This window comes from Muntiacus reevesi, chromosome 1, assembly GCF_963930625.1.
Source record: "Muntiacus reevesi chromosome 1, mMunRee1.1, whole genome shotgun sequence".
Classification (NCBI taxonomy): Eukaryota; Metazoa; Chordata; class Mammalia; order Artiodactyla; family Cervidae; genus Muntiacus; species Muntiacus reevesi.
In genome coordinates this window covers 154,433,639-154,455,610 of record NC_089249.1, presented here as the reverse complement: position 1 = coordinate 154,455,610, position 21,972 = coordinate 154,433,639, and the positions used below count along the sequence as shown (strand labels likewise).

The 21,972-nt window shown below is 36.4% G+C and overlaps 1 protein-coding gene and 1 non-coding gene across 2 annotated transcripts in view; one reads left to right on the top strand and one right to left on the bottom strand.

Moving 5' to 3' along the window:
- The window catches only part of FAF1 (Fas associated factor 1), a 481,413-nt gene that overhangs the window by 136,275 nt on the left and 323,166 nt on the right, over positions 1–21,972 (bottom strand). The window contains exons 10-12 of the mRNA XM_065913426.1: positions 12,870–12,996; positions 11,867–11,930; positions 10,652–10,733 (exon numbers count right to left, since the gene is read on the bottom strand). Of these exons, the coding sequence (XP_065769498.1) occupies positions 10,652–10,733; positions 11,867–11,930; positions 12,870–12,996 (273 nt within the window). The remainder of the gene's footprint in view (positions 1–10,651; positions 10,734–11,866; positions 11,931–12,869; positions 12,997–21,972) is intronic.
- Positions 21,410–21,482, top strand: TRNAW-CCA (transfer RNA tryptophan (anticodon CCA)). The gene has a single exon. It is a non-coding gene; the product is annotated as a tRNA-Trp (tRNA).

Sequence of the window (21,972 nt, the reverse complement as noted above, 5' to 3'; positions counted from 1 at the left end):
AACATACTTCAAAAATTATACTAGCATCAATAGTTCTTATCTCATACATGTGCCAGATGCTATCCTAGCTGTCATAAAAAATTACTCTAAAAACACTGTCTGCCTTTAAGGAATTTAAATTGAAAAGAAAACAAAGACATGATGAACAAACTGTGCATACTTTCCAAAGCACAAATAGGTCTGTTTGGCTGATTTTTCTGGATGATAGAGTGCTAGAAACTTATCAATTGTAGTTCTGGCTTCATATTTGATTAGAGCTTATTTCTTTTTAAAAAACATTGACCAGGGATGGTATTTAGGTTCTTAACTTGACTAAGTAGAAACAGCACTACTTTGTTGCTTCGTTGCTCAGTCGTGTCCGACTCTCTGCAACCCCATGGACTGTAGCCTGTCAGGATCCTCTGTCCATGGGATTTTCCAGACAAGAATCCTGGAGTGGGTTGTCATTTCCTTCTCTAGCACTACTTTAAAATGGGCCAATTTTTAAAATGAGTGTAATAAAACCTGATAATGAACAAAAGTACTGTTAAAGCAAAGCCTTCATTTTAGAGCTATAAATGCTCAAGTGGGTTCTCAAAATTCCTTTATGGAACTGTTCTTAAAGTTAACAACAGTTTTTTATTATTTTTTTATTCATGAACTGCATAAAAAAACCAGTTCTGGTATTTTTCAGATTTTTTTCCATTGCAGGACATTATAAGATATTGACTATAGTTTCCTATGCTATACAGTAGACTTTATTGCTTGTTGTGTATCTATTTTTTAAATTAGAAATCTAGCATTCTATTCATATTAAGTCAAATCTCTGTATATGTATAAACGAATCACCTTGCTGTGCACCTGAAACATTGTAACTCAACTATACTTCAATAAAATATATATATTAAACTAATACATAAATAAATGGACTGCAAAAAACCAAACAGAAAATCGGTTTTGCTATTTTACAAATATTTCTGAAATTTGTCTAAAACTATTTAAAAACACCTCAGCCATGATTCTGGGTACATTCATGAAAATATCTTGAAAGTCGCTCAGTCGTGTCTGACTCTGCGACCTCATGGACTATATAGTCCATGGAATTCTCCAGGTCAGAATACTAGAGTGGGTAGCCTTTCCCTTCTCCAGCAGATCTTCCTGACCCAGGAATCGAACCAGGATCTCCTGCACTGCAGGCAGATTCTTTACCAACTGAGCTATCAGGGAAGCATTTATGAGGAGATCCCACTTAACTCTCAAAACAACCATAAAAAGTAAATACATATTATCATCAACCCTTCTTTTTTCTAGATTAGAAACAGGCTCATTACTTGTCTGGGAACACAGCGTTACTAAGTGGGAAATCAAGCACTGGTTTCCTTAATTTATGTGTAATATTTGGAAACAGCACTGGGTCTGAAGTGAAGATCTAAGGAAGTATAACAGGATTACCGCTATCAAAGCCCAGTCTCCCAAAGGGTGGCTGGGAAAGGAACATTCTTTCACATGGGACACAAGCCCTGGCACTGGGATTTTTACTGCTGTTGAATTTTAGTCACTTACAAATGTCTAATCATTCTCTGGGGGGGCTTTTTGTTGTGAAGAGATCTCAGGGACAGCAGAACTGAGAGGTGGGGAGGCTATAAGGAGAAAAAGAAACTTCTTTAGGGGAAGAAAGTCCCAGGGAATCATGGTGTGGCTGGTGGTCTTCTGCAACTGTAATTAAGGAGGCAAACAAGTGGCTCTTCCTTGTCTATAGATAAAATGTAAGCTTCTTTCAACAAATATTTTTTAAACACCAGGTAATGCCAGGACATCACAGACCCCTCTATGCTACTGTTGATATTCTCAGCCTCATTATACCAGGCAATCCAACTCTCTGTCTTGCACTGTTTTGCTCTCTGTCTTATTTTTTTTTTGGTTGTACCTCCCTTGGTAGCTCAGATGGTAAAGAATCCACCTGCAATGCAGAAGACCCAGGTTCGATCCCTGGATCAGGAAGATCCCCTGGAGAAGGGAACGGCAACCCACTCCAGTGTTCTTGCCTGAAGAATTCCACAGACAGAGGAGCCTGTTGGGCTACAGTCCATGGGGTCATAAACAGCCGGACACGACTGAGCAACTTTCACCCTCAATTACAATCTTCTGGTATTTCCTTATGACCTTCTTTTTGTTTAGAATTCTGCTTGCCTGTTTTATTTATCTTACAAGATTTAGGTTAGAGGTACCACTTCTAGAAATCTCCCTGAACTTCTAAGGCAGATGAAGTGCCTCTCCTCTTTGCTTCTACAGCATTTTACATTTATAACATTTTATAGATCTATTTATATATTGTTTTATCTTCCCTACTAGGGCTTCCCAGGTGGTACTAGTGGTAAATAACCTGCCTCCAATGCTGGAGATATATAAGAGATGCAGGTTCAATCCCTGGGTCAAGAAGGTCCCCCGGAGGAGGGAATGGCAACCCACTCTAGTATTCTTGCCTGGAGAATCCCAAGGACAGAGGAGCCTGGAAGGCTATAGTCCACAGGGTTGCAAAGAGTCAGACATGACTGAAGTGACTTAGCACACATCTTCCCTACTAGACTGTGGACATGTCAAGAACAGGAAACCTCTATATCCTAGGTCTTTAAATAAGCATACAATAAATACTGATGGCCTTCAATTCAATCAGCATCCCTAACAGTTAAGGGCAAAGAAGAGATCATAAAAGTCATCAATCCATTATCAGAAGTCAAAACTTTCCACAATACACTTAAACACAAGAACTTAGAATAGCTGTTTCATTGAAGTTGGAACTCTGCTTTGAACAGTATTGTAAATTTCTCATGAAAAAGGCAGAAAGAACTGTGAGTACCCTCACCAAGTGCTCTCAAATGAAATCAGTTTGAAGCAGTTTTCATTAAGATGGATTGAATGTGTATCGTGAGAAACACTTTATCAAATGTAGTGTTTTACTTAGTGATTAACTATATACCAGTTGATGAAGCTCCCCAAATCCTTTGTAATCCCACCACTCCAATAAACATTTAATGAGTATATAAGTTCAAAAAGCCTAGCAGAGGATTTAAACCTTCAATCTTGTTTTTATTTACTCTGGGAACTCAATTTCTCACTTCAAGTGAAGATTGCTGGTACTCAAGGCTCATCTGTTGCCCTGGTAAAATTAATGTGTCTCCCACAGTTTAAATTAAACATGTGATGTTTAAGATGAAAGAAATTTAGTAACAATCCCACAGTATCGGTCATACTTCCCTTAAAATGTTTGAATATAATAGGAAAACTCTTTTCTTAAAAATGATTCATTCAGAAGTTTTAAAAAAAATATCAAAAACAATTTCTTTTAACTTTCAAATGTGCAGTCTGAAAGAAGAGATGAAGTTTGATAACTGAATACAGTAGTTTAGCAGTTAGCACTGAAAAGCTTTGGAAGTAAGACTGTGTAGTATAAAATACACTTTTATATGTTAGAACAACTGCACTTTTACTTGGCTTCTACTGCTTACCCTTGATTTGCCTTTGGTTAAGTCATGTAGCTTTTCTGAGCTTTGCCATCTCTACAATTGGAATATTGATATTATGTATCCCTATCTCACTGGTTTGTTGTGGGGTTGAAATGAGATATGCATAAAGCTTCACAAACCATAGTACACCATATAAACCTAAAGCAGTAGTACTATTTCTATACTTTCTAGACAATCGTTTTTAATTTTAAAAGAATATGTATATAATTAGGTTGATGACTAAAATAAATGTTCCTTCTCAGATTTAATTTTGAATAACTTATCCACTATGCAGCTAAATCTTAAGTTTAGAGCAATGTAATAAATGATACATAAACTGCTATTGATCTTTAACTTGGAAAAGAGAAATGAAGAAAGAAAAAAAACCCTAGACAAGCAGAAAAAGATATTTTAGGAGTCCAAAGAAGTCAGCGGATTTTGGCATCAATCTAATACAAAACAACACACTTAATTACATGCACCAATGACTTTCAGTTGTTAAAATACTAATTCAGTAATCAAAAACAAACAATTGTTTCATTAGAAATACCAGAAATTATTAAGAGTTTATGCTCCTCTGGGGATCAGCAGTCTGAATAAAACCAAATGCCAATTTACTGTACAAAGACACTCAGTAAAAAGTTCTTTCATCTATTATATATTGTATATTTAAATAATATATCATCACTGAAAATTATAATGTTTCTAATAGCTTTTAAAATGGAATTCAACAGATGACTATGCCTATTTGGGAGCTATATTTAGGTTATAAAAGACCCTTGTATTTTCTGGTTACTCCAACTGCTTAGCAATCTTGCTGGAAAGCAGAGACAAATTAATCCCAAATACATTTATACCCAGGAATGAACTAAAAAAGAGATTATTTAAAAATTATAAATATTCTTTCAAACATATTTATTAAGCCTTAATATCCATTTCTCAGGAAATCCAGAGATAGAGGAACAAGTTAAATAATATCACAAGGAAACAATCACACAAATCAAGAATTTAGAACAATCTGTAATCAGCCAACATGATTTCTTCAAAAGCAAATGTCATAAAAACAGGCGGTGGGGAATAAAGGGGGTGTTTGCTTAAAAGGGTATAAGAAATCTAACAAACAAATATAATTTGTTATCCCAATCAACCAATGAAGTTTGAATATGCACTGGATACTAGATGATGTTAGCAAATTATTGTTAATTATGTTACAAGCAATACTGGTATTGTGATTCTGTAAGAGAATATCATTATTTTTGAAAAGTGCATGCAGCTGTTTTTATGGGTAAACTATGATGTCACCTTGAAATAGCTTAGCAAAAATAACGAATATTTAAGGGTATCCTAACTTCTTTTTTTTTTTTTTTTAAATATTATTTTATTAGTTGGAGGCCAATCACTTTACAACATTTCAGTGGGTTTTGTCATACATTGACATGAATCAGCCATATAGTTACACGTATTCCCCATCCCGATCCCCCCTCCCACCTCCCTCCCCACCCGACTCCTCAGGGTCCTCCCAGTGCACCAGGCCCGAGCACCTGACTCATGCATCCCACCTAGGCTGGTGGTCTGTTTCACCATAGATAATATACATGCTGTTCTTTCAAAACATCCCACCCTCACGTTCTCCCCCAGAGTTCAAAAGTCTGTTCTGTACTTCTGTGTCTCTTTTTCTGTTTTGCATATAGGGTTATCGCCACCATCTATCTAAATTCCGTATATATGTGTTAGTATACTGTAATGTTCTTTATCTTTCTGGCTTACTTCACTCTGTATAATGGGCTCCAGTTTCATCCATCTCATTAGAACTGATTCAAATGAATTTTTTTTAATGGCTGAGTAATATTCCATGGTGTATATGTACCACAGCTTCCTTATCCATTCATCTCCTGATGGGCATCTAGGTTGCTTCCATGTCCTGGCTATTATAAACAGTGCTGCGATGAACATTGGGGTGCATGTGTCTCTTTCAGATCTGGATTCCTCAGTGTGTATGCCCAGAAGTGGTATTGCTGGGTCATATGGCAGTTCTATTTCCAGTTTTTTAAGAAATCTCCACACTGTTTTCCATAGTGGCTGTACTAGTTTGCATTCCCACCAACAGTGTAAGAGGGTTCCCTTTTCTCCACACCCTCTCCAGCATTTATTGCTTGTAGACTTTTGGATAGCAGCCATCCTGACTGGCGTGTAATGGTACCTCATTGTGGTTTTGATTTGCATTTCTCTGATGATGAGTGATGTGGAGCATCTTTTCATGTGTTTGTTAGCCATCTGTATGTCTTCTTTGGAGAAATGTCTGTTTAGTTCTTTGGCCCATTTTTGATTGGGTCATTTATTTTTCTGGAATTGAGCTTCAGGAGTTGCTTGTATATTTTTGAGATTAATCCTTTGTCTGTTTCCTCATTTGTTATTATTTTCTCCCAATCTGAGGGCTGTCTTTTCACCTTACTTATAGTTTCCTTTGTTGTGCAAAAGCTTTTAATTTTCATTAGGTCCCATTTGTTTATTTTTGCTTTTATTTCCAATATTCTGGGAGGTGGGTCATAGAAGATCTTGCTGTGATTTATGTCGGAGAGTGTTTTGCCTATGTTCTCCTCTAGGAGTTTTATAGTTTCTGGTCTTACATTTAGATCTTTAATCCATTTTGAGTTTATTTTTGTGTATGGTGTTAGGAAGTGTTCTAGTTTCATTCTTTTACAAGTGGTTGACCAGTTTTCCCAGCACCACTTGTTAAAGAGATTGTCTTTTTTCCATTGTATATCCTTGCCTCCTTTGTCAAAGATAAGCTGTCCATAGGTTCGTGGATTTATCTCTGGGCTTTCTATTCTGTTCCATTGATCTATATTTCTGTCTTTGTGCCAGTACCATACTGTCTTGATGACTGTGGCTTTGTAGTAGAGTCTGAAGTCAGGCAGGTTGATTCCTCCAGTTCCATTCTTCTTTCTCAAGATTACTTTGGCTATTTGAGGTTTTTTGTATTTCCATACAAATTGTGAAATTATTTGTTCTAGTTCTGTGAAAAATACCGTTGGTAGCTTGATAGGGATTGCATTGAATCTATAGATTGCTTTGGGTAGAATAGCCATTTTGACAATATTGATTCTTCCAATCCATGAACACGGTATGTTTCTCCAACTGTTTGTGTCCTCTTTGATTTCTTTCATCAGTGTTTTATAGTTTTCTATGTATAGGTTAATACCCCACTCACAACCATGGATAGATCAACTAAACAGAAAATCAACAAGGAAACACAAACCTTAAATGATACAATGGACCAGCTAGACCTAATTGATATCTATAGGACATTTCACCCCAAAACAATCAACTTCACCTTTTTCTCAAGTGCACACGGAACCTTCTCCAGAATAGATCACATCCTGGGCCATAAATCTGGTCTTGGAAAATTCAAAAAAATTGAAATCATTCCAGTCATCTTTTCTGACCACAGTGCAGTAAGATTAGATCTCAATTACAGGAAAAAAATTGTTAAAAATTCCAACAAATGGAGGCTAAATAACACGCTTCTGAATAACCAACAAATCATAGAAGAAATCAAAAAAGAAATCAAAGTATGTATAGAAATAAATGAAAATGAAAACACAACAACCCAAAACCTATGGGACACTGTAAAAGCAGTGCTAAGCGGAAGGTTCATAGCATTACAGGCGTACATCAAGAAACAAGAAAAAAGTCAAATAAATAACCTAACTCTACACCTAAAGCAATTAGAGAAGGAAGAAATGAAGAACCCCAGGGTTAGCAGAAGGACAGAAATCTTAAAAATTAGGGCAGAAATAAATGCAAAAGAAACTAAAGAGACCATAGCAAAAATCAACAAAGCTAAAAGCTGGTTTTTTGAAAAAATAAACAAAATTGACAAACCATTAGCAAGACTCATTAAGAAACAAAGAGATTCCGTATATATGTGTTAGTATACTGTAATGTGCACTGGGAGGACCCTGAGGAGTCGGGTGGGGAGGGAGGTGGGAGGGGGGATCGGGATGGGGAATACGTGTAACTATATGGCTGATTCATGTCAATGTATGACAAAACCCACTGAAATGTTGTAAAGTGATTGGCCTCCAACTAATAAAATAATATTAAAAAAAAAAAATAAATAAATAAATAAATAAATAAAAAAAAAAAAAAAAAAAAAAAGAAACAAAGAGAGAAGAACCAAATTAACAAAATAAGAAATGAAAAGGGTGAGATCACAACAGACAACACTGAAATACAAAGGATCATAAGAGACTACTACCAGCAGCTCTATGCCAATAAAATGGACAACTTGGATGAAATGGACAAATTCTTAGAAAAGTATAACTTTCCAAAACTGAACCAGGAAGAAATAGAAGATCTTAACAGAACCATCACAAGCAAGGAAATCGAAACTGTAATCAGAAATCTTCCAGCAAACAAAAGCCCAGGACCAGATGGCTTCACAGCTGAATTCTACCAAAAATTTAGAGAAGAGCTAACACCTATCTTACTCAAACTCTTCCAGAAAATTGCAGAAGGTAAACTTCCAAACTCATTCTATGAGGCCACCATCACCCTAATTCCAAAACCAGACAAAGATGCCACAAAAAAAGAAAACTACAGGCCAATATCACTGATGAACATAGATGCAAAAATCCTTAACAAAATTCTAGCAAACAGAATCCAACAACATATTAAAAAAATCATACACCATGACCAAGTGGGCTTTATCCCAGGAATGCAAGGATTCTTTAATATCCGCAAATCGATCAACGTAATACACCACATTAACAAATTGAAAGATAAAAACCATATGATTATCTCAATAGATGCAGAGAAAGCCTTTGACAAAATTCAACACTCATTTATGATTAAAACTCTCCAGAAAGCAGGAATAGAAGGAACATACCTCAACATAATAAAAGCTATATATGACAAACCCACAGCAAGCATCACCCTCAATGGTGAAAAATTGAAAGCATTTCCTCTGAAATCAGGAACAAGACAAGGATGCCCACTCTCACCACTACTATTCAACATAGTGTTGGAAGTTTTGGCCACAGCAATCAGAGCAGAAAAAGACATAAAAGGAATCCAGATAGGAAAAGAAGAAGTGAAACTCTCGCTGTTTGCAGATGACATGATCCTCTACATAGAAAACCCTAAAGACTCTACCAGAAAATTACTAGAGCTAATTAATGAATATAGTAAAGTTGCAGGATATAAAATTAACACACAGAAATCCCTTGCATTCCTATACACTAACAATGAAAAAACAGAAAGAGAAATTAAGGAAACAATACCATTCACCATTGCAACAAAAAGAATAAAATACTTACGAGTATATCTACCTAAAGGGTATCCTAACTTCTGCAGTTTAAGTTTTAATAATTTCAAAAGTTTAACTGTTAAAACTTAAAAAAAAATTTGCAAATTTATATTTCTTTTATATTTGCTCTTATGAATTTTGAATAATAAAATCAAAATTATTTTCTATTCCAGTCAAAGTTTGCAATTTTCAATCAGAGGGACTGAAACAAATATTTACCATAAAAATTTATTAATCAAAATCATAAATCTAATAGCATAAATAATGTAAATAATTAAATTTCAAATGCTGCTTCTTTTTAAGTATGTAGCAGTTAAACTTTTTTCAAGTTATAAGGCTTAAAACTCTATTAAAACTTTAGGATGTCCTGTATATAAAGAAGCAAATATGGGGTAAAATTTTAGTGATTATTAAGTCTAGGTATAGGTGATTTGAGTGTTTACTGTACTATTCCTTTATTTTTTCTTTATTAAAAATTGTTTTAGTAAAAGTTGAAATATAAAATATAATTAAGGGTATGATCATATAATATTTAAAAGGTGAAAATAAGCTGTTTGAACAGGATTATAACATGACCAATTTCTTGTTAAATGTGGGCTCCACAAAATACATAATAAAAATATGGAAAGAACATGTATCATAAAGCTAATCTGTGTTAGAATGTATTCTTTGTGCTTTTCAGTATCTTCCAAAACCTGTATAGAAACTATAAAACTGTATTACTGTAAATATATGTCTTCAAAAATAAAATCCATTTAATATAGTTTTAATAGTTTAAAAAATTGATAGTTAAAACAGACTTTACATGGGCTATTCAACTATTCTTAGGGTAAAGAACAGTTTATGTTTCTTAATCTACTTCACTGAGATGTCAATGACAGATTTAAGTTGATCACTAATGACTGTCTTGGAATTCCATTTTTCAAAGTTGTTTTAGATGAATTTTTCTTTAGGTTGTAAGAAGAACTAGAAATTCCAGAGTCATTCTTACACTCTATTCTCAAAATTCCTAATTCCAAAACTTTTACCCTAACTCCATCTACACGTTAGTCCTTCGGGCCTCCCTTTTTTCCTTTCTTCATTAAACATTCAGAGTGTTTAGCTAACCAGGTAAATAGCAAGATGAAAGGTATTCTTAACACTAAGGCAGCATTAGAAAAGAGTAACATTATGGAGAAATACAAATGGTACACTGCTGCTACATTAATTAAGTGTAAGGCAGGAAATGGGAAGACCTGAAGCTGTACAGGTAGACAAGAGCCAGATAACTGAGGCCTGGACTGCAGTGTCAACATATAAATAGAACAATCGCATGGAATCTTCTTGCTCAAAATATAACTATTGATTTCTTGTTACATATTTCAATCTTCTTGATTGTAAGATCACAGAGCTCATTTCTGTATTTAAAGAAAAATCTTCTTGTTGTCTAAAATGACTTTTAGGAAAAAATATTACAGTTATTAGATACATACTATTAGATGGAATAATCATTTGGGGAAAAGATTGAAGGACAAATCTCTTAGCAAGAAACTGTCAATCACATAACTAAAAAGAATACAAGTACATAGCCTGGTCCCTTCTAAGCATGTCCACCCCTTTCACTCCCTTAAAAAAAAAAAAAAGAAAAGAAACCCTGTTTCAAAGCTTGACAGTCTTCTGCAAGAGCCGGTGGAACCCTATCATACTACTGCCCTCTGACTGAAATGGGCATCTTGGTGATGATTAGGTTGGGAAATGAACCAAAAACAAAATCAAGTCTTCAATCTGAAAAAAGCGGAAAACATTAAGTATTGCCTCAGGCCTGGTGGTAAACCTATGGGGATGCACTGTTTAATTAAAAAAGGTAAATTGCACTTACATCTCGGGCTTTCACGTAGAAGGCCTCTTGAAAAGCTGCTTCTAATGAGCCAATAAAAAATACAGGATGGCAGTCACCATATCTATAGGAAAAATTGCATCTATTAATTAAAATACATTTCAAATTTACTTCAAGTTTCACAAGTCTAACCAATGACTTTTAAGTAAATGTTGGGGCTAATGTCTCTTTACATATAGAAAAAACATTGAATCATTTCTTTAAAGGCTTCATTAGTTTTTTGAACTCGTTTTGGCCTCTAGATCACAACACTGGAATTTTAAGTACATTGAGCAAATGGACTTAGCAAGTGCCCCAATGTCATTTATAAGTAATTCCTGGTTACCTATTTCCCTAAGATTTCCTAATTACAACAGACTTAACTTTCCATTTTAGTTCATTTATTCTGGAAGTCCAACACAGAGAGAAAACATGGTCTCTTGCTAAGTTTCCAAATTACATTACATCAGAAAACAGAACTAAAGAAAATATCATTTACAGGAAAATTTAGGTTTAAATATTTAAACACCTTAGGAGAATCTCAAATACACAGAAAAATTTGTATTAGACTATTAAAAGAAGAAATGCTAAATGATTCCCCAAAAATTAAAAGATTCATTTACATTTAAAAACATTTGTCTTTTTATCCAATATTTGAAAAAATATTTTGTCTGTCCTAGGATATACTAAGAATTAGTATCCTATACCTAGTCCTTTTGGACTTTCCTAGTGACTCAGCAGTAAAAAATCTGCCTGCAATGCAGGAGATGTGGGTTTGATCTCTGGGTTGGGAAGATCACCTGGAGAAGAAAATGGCAACCCACTCCAGTATTCTTGCCTGGGAAACCCCATGGTCTGAGAAGCCTGGCAGACTATGATCCACGGGGTCACAAAAGAGGTGGACATGACACAGCGACTAAACAACAACAGCCTAGTCCTTTTGCAAATATCGTCAAGATATTAAATTAGTAATCCATTTACTATGCTTCGATAATGACACAGAGGTAAGATAAATACATCTCTGAAATGGCATATGTAGTTTACAGTTATCTGATTGGAACACTCTATATTCACTATCAGGACTATATGTATAGATAAATGTATACTTTGAATACTTTAAGGATAAATTTTAAAACAATATACAATTAAAGTTGTCTCAAAAAAATCACAGTAGCATTAAAAGAACATCAATTTATATAGTTAATGTCCTAACCCTACCTTGAAGAAAACTCTGCTGTAAATTGTAATAAGGCATCTCCTTCATTTTCTGCGTTTTCTGGCACTAAAAAACAAACAAAAGAAAAAACAAAAACAAAAAACCAAAACAAATAGACACAAAAAACAAACCACATAACATCTAATCCCACATATAAGAAATATATTTAATCAATAAAGAGGAAATAAAATTAAATTTTCGCTTCTGTGATATATCTGAGAAGATATTTTAACTCCAGCTACATTAGAAGATTTCATCAAACCTTAAAAAAGAACCCCAAAAAACGTCACACTCATGAATTTTTGAAAACTAACTGACACAATCTTGCTAGGTGTTCAAAATATGTGCCAGTCATCAATTATGATTTTAAAGTTTTCTTGAAAATGACATCTTGTAATTAAATTATATAAAAAGGCTCTCAAATTATTTAAAGACCTAATGGGAAAAATCAACTTTATGTAGATATCACATCTATTTCTGCCCATAAAGATTCCCTAATTTCAGAGTAAACGAATCATTTATGGGCTTAGTTTAACAATCATCTTCTTTGCAGTATCCCTTAAGATCCTATACTATGCATCCTGTCAAGTGCAAGTGAGGGAGATGGTATAGTTTACTTTCTTCCCTCCAAAGATGGGTGAATGGAAAAATAATATGACTCCTGATAAAACTGGAATCTCCAATAAGATGTGTGGTGATAACTACAATCACAAAAAGTACAGCTATTTTATCAACTTCCAGGCTTCAAATAGACGAACTCATACATGTGAAACAAAAGTTACATTCCCTTGAATTTTTAATGAATTTTACTAAAGTATTGGGAATGGTTGGGCTTAAGATCAAAACTTAAGAGGCTCTAGTTCCAATGAATAATGTCTATTTGATACATTTTATCTCTCCAAAACTGGAAGTCAGGAAGAAATTTTTAAGTTCATCGTTCCTCATAAGTTTCTGAACTAGGAGGGAGAATCATAATGCTGGACCCAAGGAGCTATTAATACTCACTCATTGGAGATTTTCTTAGGGCAGATGACGCCATGCCGAATACTTCTCCATCATCCACCCCAAATTCGGAAGCATCTTCAAAGTCATCTCCATCACTATCACTAACCATATGAACATCGGTGCTTTGCTATTTAAGAAAAGTCCTATAATTAGTTTCATACTGACTTTAGGAAATCAAATTCCTAACATACAAGTTATATAATCACAATAGGGCATCAGAATTATAAAAATTTTATTAAATAAGAAGCTATTTGCTAGAGTGAAGCTTAATATTTCTCATTTTAAGGTTTATATATATATATAATATTAAATATATTTCTAATCTTGCTATGATACCCCTATACTAAAGGATGGAGGCCAAGGGAAAACGAAGGATGCTTACAAAATCAATAAAGACTGGGGTTTTTTAAATCAATTTTTATCCCCAGCCTATAGTACACAATTAAGAGCACAATAAATGAGGAAATGGGTAAAATCTAAGATATACATAAGCTATACAGGTTATCTGACTTCAGGAAATCAAATTCCTAACATACAAGTTATATAACCACAATAGGGCATTAGAATTATAAAAATTTTATTAAATAAGAAGCTATTTGCTAGAGTGAAGCTTAATATTTCTGATTTTAAGGCTTACACACACACACACACACACACACACACACACACACACACATAAAATATTCAGTTCAGTTCAGTCACTCAGTCGTGTCCGACTCTTTGCAACCCCATGAACTGCAGCATGCCAGTCCTCCCTGTCCATCACCAACTCCCGGAGCCTACCCAAACTCATGTCCACTGAGTCGGTGATGCCATCCAACCATCTTATACTCCGTCGTCCCCTTCTCCTCCTGCCCTCAATCTTTCCCAGCATCAGGGTCTTTTCCAGTGAGTCAGCTCTTTGCATCAGGGGGCCAAAGTATTGGAATTTCAGCTTCAACATCAGTCCTTCCAATGAACACCCAGGACTGATCTCCTTTAGGATGGACTGGTTGGATCTCCTTGCAGTCCAAGGGACTCTCAAGAGTCTTCTCCAACACCACAGTACAAAAGCATCAATTCTTCTGTGCTCAGCTTTCTTTAGAGTCCAACTCTCACATCCATACATGACCACTGGAAAAACCATAGCCTTGACTAGATGGACCTTTGTTGACAAAGTAATGTCTCTGCTTTTTAATATGCTGTCTAGGTTGGTCATAACTTTCCTTCCAAGGAGTAAGCGTCTTTTAGTTTCACGGCTGCAATCACCATCTGCAGTGATTTTGGAGCCCCCAAAAATAAAGTCAGCCACTGTTTCTACTGTTTCCCCATCTATTTGCCATGAAGTGATGGGACCAGATGCCATGATCTTAGTTTTCTGAATGTTGAGTTTTAAGCCAATTTTTTCACTCTCCTCTTTCACTTTCATCAAGAGACTCTTTAGTTCTTCTTCACTTTCTGCCATAAGGGTGGTGTCATCTGCTATCTGAGGTTATTGATATTTCTCCCGGCAATCTTGATTTCAGCTTGTGCTTCCTCCAGCCCAGCGTTTCTCATGATGTACTCTGCATATAAGTTAAATAAGTAGGGTGACAATATACAGCCTTGACATACTCCTTTTCCTATTTGGAACCAGTCTGTTGTTCCATGTCCAGTTCTGTTGCTTCCTGACCTGCATACAGGTTTCTCAGGAGGCAGGTGAGGTGGTCTGGCATTCCCATCTCTTTCAGAATTTTTCACAGTTTATTGTGATGCACACAGTCAAAGGCTTTGGCATAGTCAATATATATATATATATATATATATATATATATATACACATATATATATATAAAATTCTAATATTGCTATGACACTCCTACACTAAAGGATGTAGGCTGAGGGAAAATGAAGGATGCTTACAAAATCAAAGAAGACTGGGGTTTTTATAAGTTTTATCCCCAGCTTAGAATACACAATTAAGAGTACAATAAACAAGGAAATGGGTAAAATCTAAGAGGTCAGAGATAAATAAGCTATACAGGACTTTCAAAAAGCTTATGGGCAGGAGTAATGACAACATTTTAAAACTTGCCACTTCCTTATTGCAATGGTTCTCAAATTTCTCATTAGTGAAATATGGCATGCTACTTCCATGGTATTTTTGGACGGTAACACAAAATAATATATGAAAGGTCTTTAAAACTGAAGGCTATTAAATGAGATGTAATAATGATGCTTCAATTCAGTACACTTTTACTGAGAATTTACTACATGCTGGGCACTAGTAAACAAGCTCTGTTTATTTTGTTTTCAGCAACTTCAACTGAGATGTAAGGTACTACAATGAAAAACATCACTTTCAAAATGATCTCTAATGATTAAGCTCCTGATCTCTAAATTAGAATGGGGTTTCAAACATTAAAAAAAATTATTTAATGTTTTGGTTGCATTTGTGCTGGGCCTTTGTTGCTGCCAACGGGCTTCTTCCAGTTGTGGCACACAGGTTTCCTCTAGTTACGGAAAGGGGATACTCATTGCAGTGGCTTCTCTTGTTGTGGACCATGGTCTTTAGGGTGCACAGACTTAGTTGTCCTATGGCATGTGGGATCTTTCCCAAACAGGAATTGAACCTCTGTTTCCTGCACTGGCAGGCAGATTCTTAACCACTGGACCACCAGGGAAGTCTGAGATACCAAACATTTGAATTGAGTTGTGATTACTGACAAATATTCACATCTTGGATAACAAGGGCACCCCAGCAAGGTATCTGGCTAAATGCCTGTCTGTACTATGTTTAATAAATCAGGTCTACAAAGCTCATTTAATAAATGAAGTTTCTATGTTTTAAATTATGGTGGTGTGCACCTAAATTATTAAAATGTATTAAAATGAACTCAGGAGCAAAGATTCATGAAACTTGTCTAGAGGGGATGTTATAGTTCGGTTAGTTATAGAATTATAGATACTAAAACTGGAAGGGATTTTAAAGATCTCTCACTAACGGTTTTCATGTTTCTTTTCACAGAGTTACCTAGCTGCCCTTTGTTTATGTTCAGTCACTCAGTTGTGTCCAACTCTTTGTGACTCCATGGATTGCAGCATGGCAGGATTCCCTGTCCTTCACCTTTTCCCCGAGTTTGCTCAAACTCATGTCCATTTAGTTGGTGATGTCACCCAACCATCTCATTCTCTAGTGTTCCCTTCTCCTCCTGTCTTCCATCTTCAGCAACATCAGGATCTTTTCCAGTGAATCAGTTCTTTACATCAGGTGGCCAAAGTACTGGAGCTTCAGCATCAGTTTTTTCCAATGAATATTCAGGACTGATCTCCTTTAGGATGGACTGGTTGGATCTCCTTGCAGCCCAAGGGACTCTCAAGAGACTTCTCCAGCATCACAGTTCAAAGGCATCAATTCTTCAGTGTAGCCTTCTTTATCGTCCAGCTCTCACATCCAAACACAACTACTGGAAAAACCATAGCTTTGACAGTACAGACCTTTGTTGGCAAAGTTATCTCTCTGCTTTTTAATATGCTGTCTAGGTTTTTCATAGCTTTTCTTCCAAGGAGGAAGTGTCTTTTAATTTCATGGCTGCAGTCACTGTCCATAGAGCTTTTGAAGCCCAGGAAAATAAAGTCTGTGACTATTTCCATTGTTTCCCCATCTATTTGCTGTGAAGTGATAGGATGACATGCCATGATTTTAGTTTTTTGAATGTTGAGTTTCAAGCCAACTTTTCATTCTCTTCTTTCACCTTCATCAAGAAGCTCTTTAATTCCTCTTCACTTTCTGCCGTTAGGGTGGTGCACTGGCAAATATGAGGTTATTGATATTCTCCTGGCAATCTTGATTCCAGTTTGTGAGTCATCCAGGAGTAGATATTATAGTCATCTGAATTAAATTCACCCATTCTGGTCCATTTTAGTTTGCTGATTCTAAAATGTCAATGTTCACTCTTGATATCTCCTGTTTGACCATTTTCAATTTACTTTGTTTCATGAACCTACCATTCCAGGTTCCTATGCAATATTGTTCTTTACAGAATCAGACTTTCACCACCAGACAAATCTATACCTGGGCGTTGTTTCCACTTGGGCTCAGCCTCTTCATTCCTCCTGGAGTTGTTTTTCTGCTCTTCTGCAGTAGCATATTAGACACCTACTGACCTGGGAGGTTTCTCAAGGCAAGAATGCTGAAGTGGTTTGCCATTTCCTTCTCCAGTGGACCACATTTTGTCAGAACTCTCCACCATGACCTGACCATCTTGGGTGACCCTACATGCCGTGGCTCATAGTTTCATTGAGTTAGGCAAAGTTGTGATCCATTTGATCAGTATGGTTGGTTTTTTGTGATTGCTGATTTCATTCTGTCTGCCCTCTGATAGGTGAGCATTAAGAGGCTTGTGCAAGCTTCTTGATGGGAGGGACTGGCTATGGGGAAAACTGGGTCTTGTTCTGGTGGGCAAAACTAGGTTCAGTAAGTCTTTAATCCAATTTTCTGCTGGTAGGTGGAGCCTCAGGCCAAATGCAACCTCTTTCAAAAGGACTTATGCTAGCCTGAAACAAAGTATGTTGACTTGGCAGGCTTTTCCTCCTGGGGCATAACCAAACATTAATGCCCAGACTTGTAACTTCTTCCCTCTTATCTTAAAGACAGTTTTCCCAATGGTTTGAATAGAGAAGGTACAAAGTACTTATTGGAAGAATGAAATGAAAGACTCTTGCCCTAAGCCTATTCTATTCTGACTTTACCACTATTTCTCACAGAAGCCTTGGTTCCATTTGCAATCCTAATGTTTCTTAAGTATTTTGCTTTGTGGAGCCAAGATCTCTTTATTTCAGCAATTCAACAGCTTAAAAATTTAAACCCTTTCTCATATCGAAACAGCGAGGGAGCCTACTCTTCAAAATAACACATTTTCTAGGATCATAACTGTACTTGAATTCCATCTGTGCTTCAGGTAGGCAAATACCTTGAGCATGAACTGCTTTTGAATTTTGAGGCTCAGTCTTTAAACAGGTAAAGGCTCAGGATATAAAAGGTACACTATACATTCCTTTAGAGTACTTAGCCAGGCTCACAGACAAGTAGAAAGAAACAAAAGTCCAGCATGACAAACTTTCTCGTATTCTCAGTCAGCAAAGCTATCATCTCAGCCTTCACTTAGTCTTGTCTATCACTTACTCTCCCTTTAAGAGGCATCAGATTAAGAAGGAGGTTTGGAGGACAGAAAGATAAAAAAGAAAGAAATTGTTCTATATATTATCTACTCCCCCCCCCCCACTGTTTTACCTTACTCTCTCACATCTATCCTTTCTCCTAATCTAGTTTTCAGAAAAATAAAAACCCCTTTTCATAAAAGTAGGACTTGACCTCATACTGGGAAGATGATTTTAATTTTGTGCCTATGTAATGCATTGTTTTTTCTTCACAAAGTATAGAATTTCCAATTCTCTTAAGAGACAGATCCTAGAAAGACAAACCCTAAAACAACAACATCTTCAAAAGAGGCTATCTAAAAAGCCGATTTTGTTGAAAAAAGTATATTTCAAATATAAATTATTGAACTATCTGCAAGAATGAGCTACTTAATTATGTATAAGGAACTCCCAATCTCTTCACATTTTCTTATCAGCCATCTAACAGGTTAGGAAAAGCTTTGTCTAAAAAATGAGATAAATAATCTTTTCTCTTTAATGTTTGCTGATGAGAATAGAAAATCTCTTGGTTCAGTCAAGGGTGCCCTAAAATTCTTTGAATCCAGAGAACTATTTATTCAGAATTTTTAAATAAAGGTTAAAAAAAAAATAGTGATTCTATTTTGGCTTACTGCATTCACTTATTCCTTTTATCATTTAAAATATATCTATAAGCCCTACTAAGTGCTACACAGCCTAGACTTGGATGAAAGATATATAGTGTATGTTCTCTCATGAAATATAATGTAATATATTTGCGACCCCAAAGACTGTAGCCCACCAGGTTCCTCTGTTTATGGGATTCTCCAGGCAAGAATACTGGAGTGGATTGCCATTCCCTTCTTCAGAGGATCTTCCCGACCCAGGGATCGAGCCCAAGTCTCCGGCATCACAGATTCTTTACCATCTAAGCTTCAGGGACGATCCAATGTAATATATAGTTACAGGTAATTATAATAACTAACAATAAGTGTAAAAAATAGAGATCTCCTCAAGAAAACTGGAGATACCAAGGGAACATTTCATGCAAAGTTGGGCACAATAAAGGACAGAAATGGTAAGGACCTGACAGAGGCAGAAGAGATTAAGAACAAGAATACACAGAACTCTACAAAAAAGGTCTTAATGACTCAGAAAACCACAATGGTGTGCTCCCTCACTCAAGAGTCAGACATCCTGGAGGGCGAAGTCAAGTGGGCCTTAGGAAGCATTACTGAAAACTAAACTGGTGGAGGTGATAGAATTCCAGCTGAGCTATTTCAAATCCTAAAAGTTAATGCAGTTAAACTGCAGTACTCAATATGCCAGCAAATTTGGAAAATTCAGCAGTGGCCACAGGACTGGAAAAAGTCAACTGTCACTCCAATTCCAAGGAAAGACAATGCCAAAGAATGTTCAAACTACCATACAATTGTGCTAATTTCAAAGGCTAGCAAGGTAATGCTCAAACTCCTTCAGGCTGGGCTTCAAAAGCACGTGAATTGAGAACTTCCAGGTGTACAAGTTGGATTTATAAAGGGCAGAGGAAATAGAGGTCAAATAGCCAACATCTGTTAGATCATAGAAAAAGCAAGATAATTCCAGAAAAACATACACTCCTGCTTCATTGACAATGTTAAAATAAAGCCTTTGACTGTGTGGATTACAACAAACTGGAAAATTCTTGAACAGATGGGAAAATACAACTTTACCTGCCTCCTGAGAACCCTGTAGGCAGATCAAGAAGAAACAGTTAGAACTGGACATTGAACAACAGACTGGTTCCAAATTGTGAAAGGAGTATGTCAAGGCTGTATATTGTCATCTTGCTTATTTAACTTACATGCAGAATACATCATGCAAAATGATGGGCTGGATGAATCACAAGCTGGAATCAAGACTGTGGGGAGAAATAGCAAAAACCTGAGATATCCATATGATACCACCCTAATAGCAGAAAGTAAGGAGGAATTAACGAGCCTCTTGATGAAGGTGAAGAGCAGAGTGAAAAAGCTGGCTTAAATCTCAACATTCAAAAAACTAAGATCATGGCATCTGGTCCCATCACTTCATGGCAAATAGATGGTAGGGAAAAAAAAGTGGAAACAGTGGCAGATTTTATTTTCTTGGGCTACAAAATCACTATGGGTGGTGACTGCAGCCATGAAATTAAAAGACACTTGCTCTTTGGAAGAAAAGCTATGAAAAACCTAGACAGCATATTAAAAACCAGAGACATCACTTTGCTGACAAAGGTCCGTCAAGTCAAAGCTATAGTCTTTCCAGTAGTCATGTATGGATGTTAGAGTTGGACCATAAAGAAGGCTGAGTGCCGAAGAATTGATGCTTTTGAATTGTGGTGCTGGAGAAGACTCTTGAGAGTTCCTTGGGTGGCAAGGATATCAGGCCAGTCAACCTTAAAGGAAATCAGTCCTGAATATTTACTGGAAGGACTGATGCTGAAGCTGAAGCTCCAATACTTTGGCCACCTGAAGCAAAGATCTGACTCATCAGAAAAGACCCTGATGCTGGGAAACATTGAGGGGAGGAGCAGATGGCGACAGAGGTTGAGATGGTGGATGCCATCACTGAATCAATGGACATTGAATTAAAGCTGATATTTCTTTCACCAACTACTCACTATGTTAAGAATCTAGTTAAAAGTCTGGGATACAGAGAAAATCCATGGTTCCAGTTTCCCATTTTAAAGCAAGACATATTTGGTTGCAAATATGTGTTTTTCAGTGTTAAGGGATACAATAAAAGTTTAAGCAAAGACTACTGAAGAACAAAGGAGACTGTGCAGGCCCCACGCAGGTGCTAATATTTAACCCATATCTTTAAAAAAGATTATATATTAATGAGATTATCTCTTCAACCATTACCCATTTTGCAAACATTTTCCCCATTTACATTTTCATTTTATTGTGCTTTTGGAGACATGGAACTTTTTTATTTTTACACTATTGGACTTTTGCTTCATAGCTTTTCTGTTTGTGGTTAGAAAGCCCTTCTCATCCTGACATATCTTGCAGTTTTTGTGTTTCCCAAAGTGCTTAACATAGTGCCATACACATATTGGTTTTAACGTGAATATGAGGTTTTAGGACTGCTGTTGCTGCTGCTGTTAAGTCACTTTAGTCGTGTCTGACTCTATGCGACCCCATAGATGACAGCTCACCAGGCTTCACCATCCCTTGGATTTTCCAGGCAAGAACACTGGAGTGGGTTGCCATTTCCTTCTCCAATCCATGAAAGTGAAAAGTGAAAGTGAAGTTGCTCAGTCGTGTCCAACTCTTTGCGACCCCATGGACTGCAGCCTACCAGGCTTCTCCATCCATGGGATTTTCCAGGCAAGAGTACTGGAGTGGCTAGCTGCTTTATTTTACAGATATGCCTGGGCTTCCCTGATAGCTCAGTTGGTAAAGAATCTGCCTCCAATGCAGAAGACCCTGGTTCGATTCCTGAGTCAGGAAGATCCACTGGAGAAGGGATAGGCTACCCACTCCAGTATTCTTGGGCTTCCCTTGTGGCTCAGCTGGTAAAAAGTCTGCCCGCAACGCAGGAGACCTGGGTTCAATCCCTGGGTTGGGAGGATCCCCTAGAGAAGGGAAAGGCTACCCACTCCAGTATTCTGGCCTGGAGAATTCCATGGATTGTATAGCCCAAGGTGTTGCAAAGAGCTGGACACAACTGAGCAACTTTCACTTTAAAAAGATATCAATGTTGTGGAGAGTGTGTAATGGAAGATTGTTGGGGAGGTAGCTATACTCTAGGGAGAGAAAAAACACAAGCAAGAAATTGGATATCTTAAAAAATCAATAAAAAATTACAAAAAACAAACTAAATCATCAGCTCGATGTATGGAAGTGGAATGTGAACTGGCTACAAGGCAAGGAAGTTTTCTGGAAACTAGATTATAGCAGTCAAACTGGCATACCTTAGAAATTTGGACTTTACTCTGACG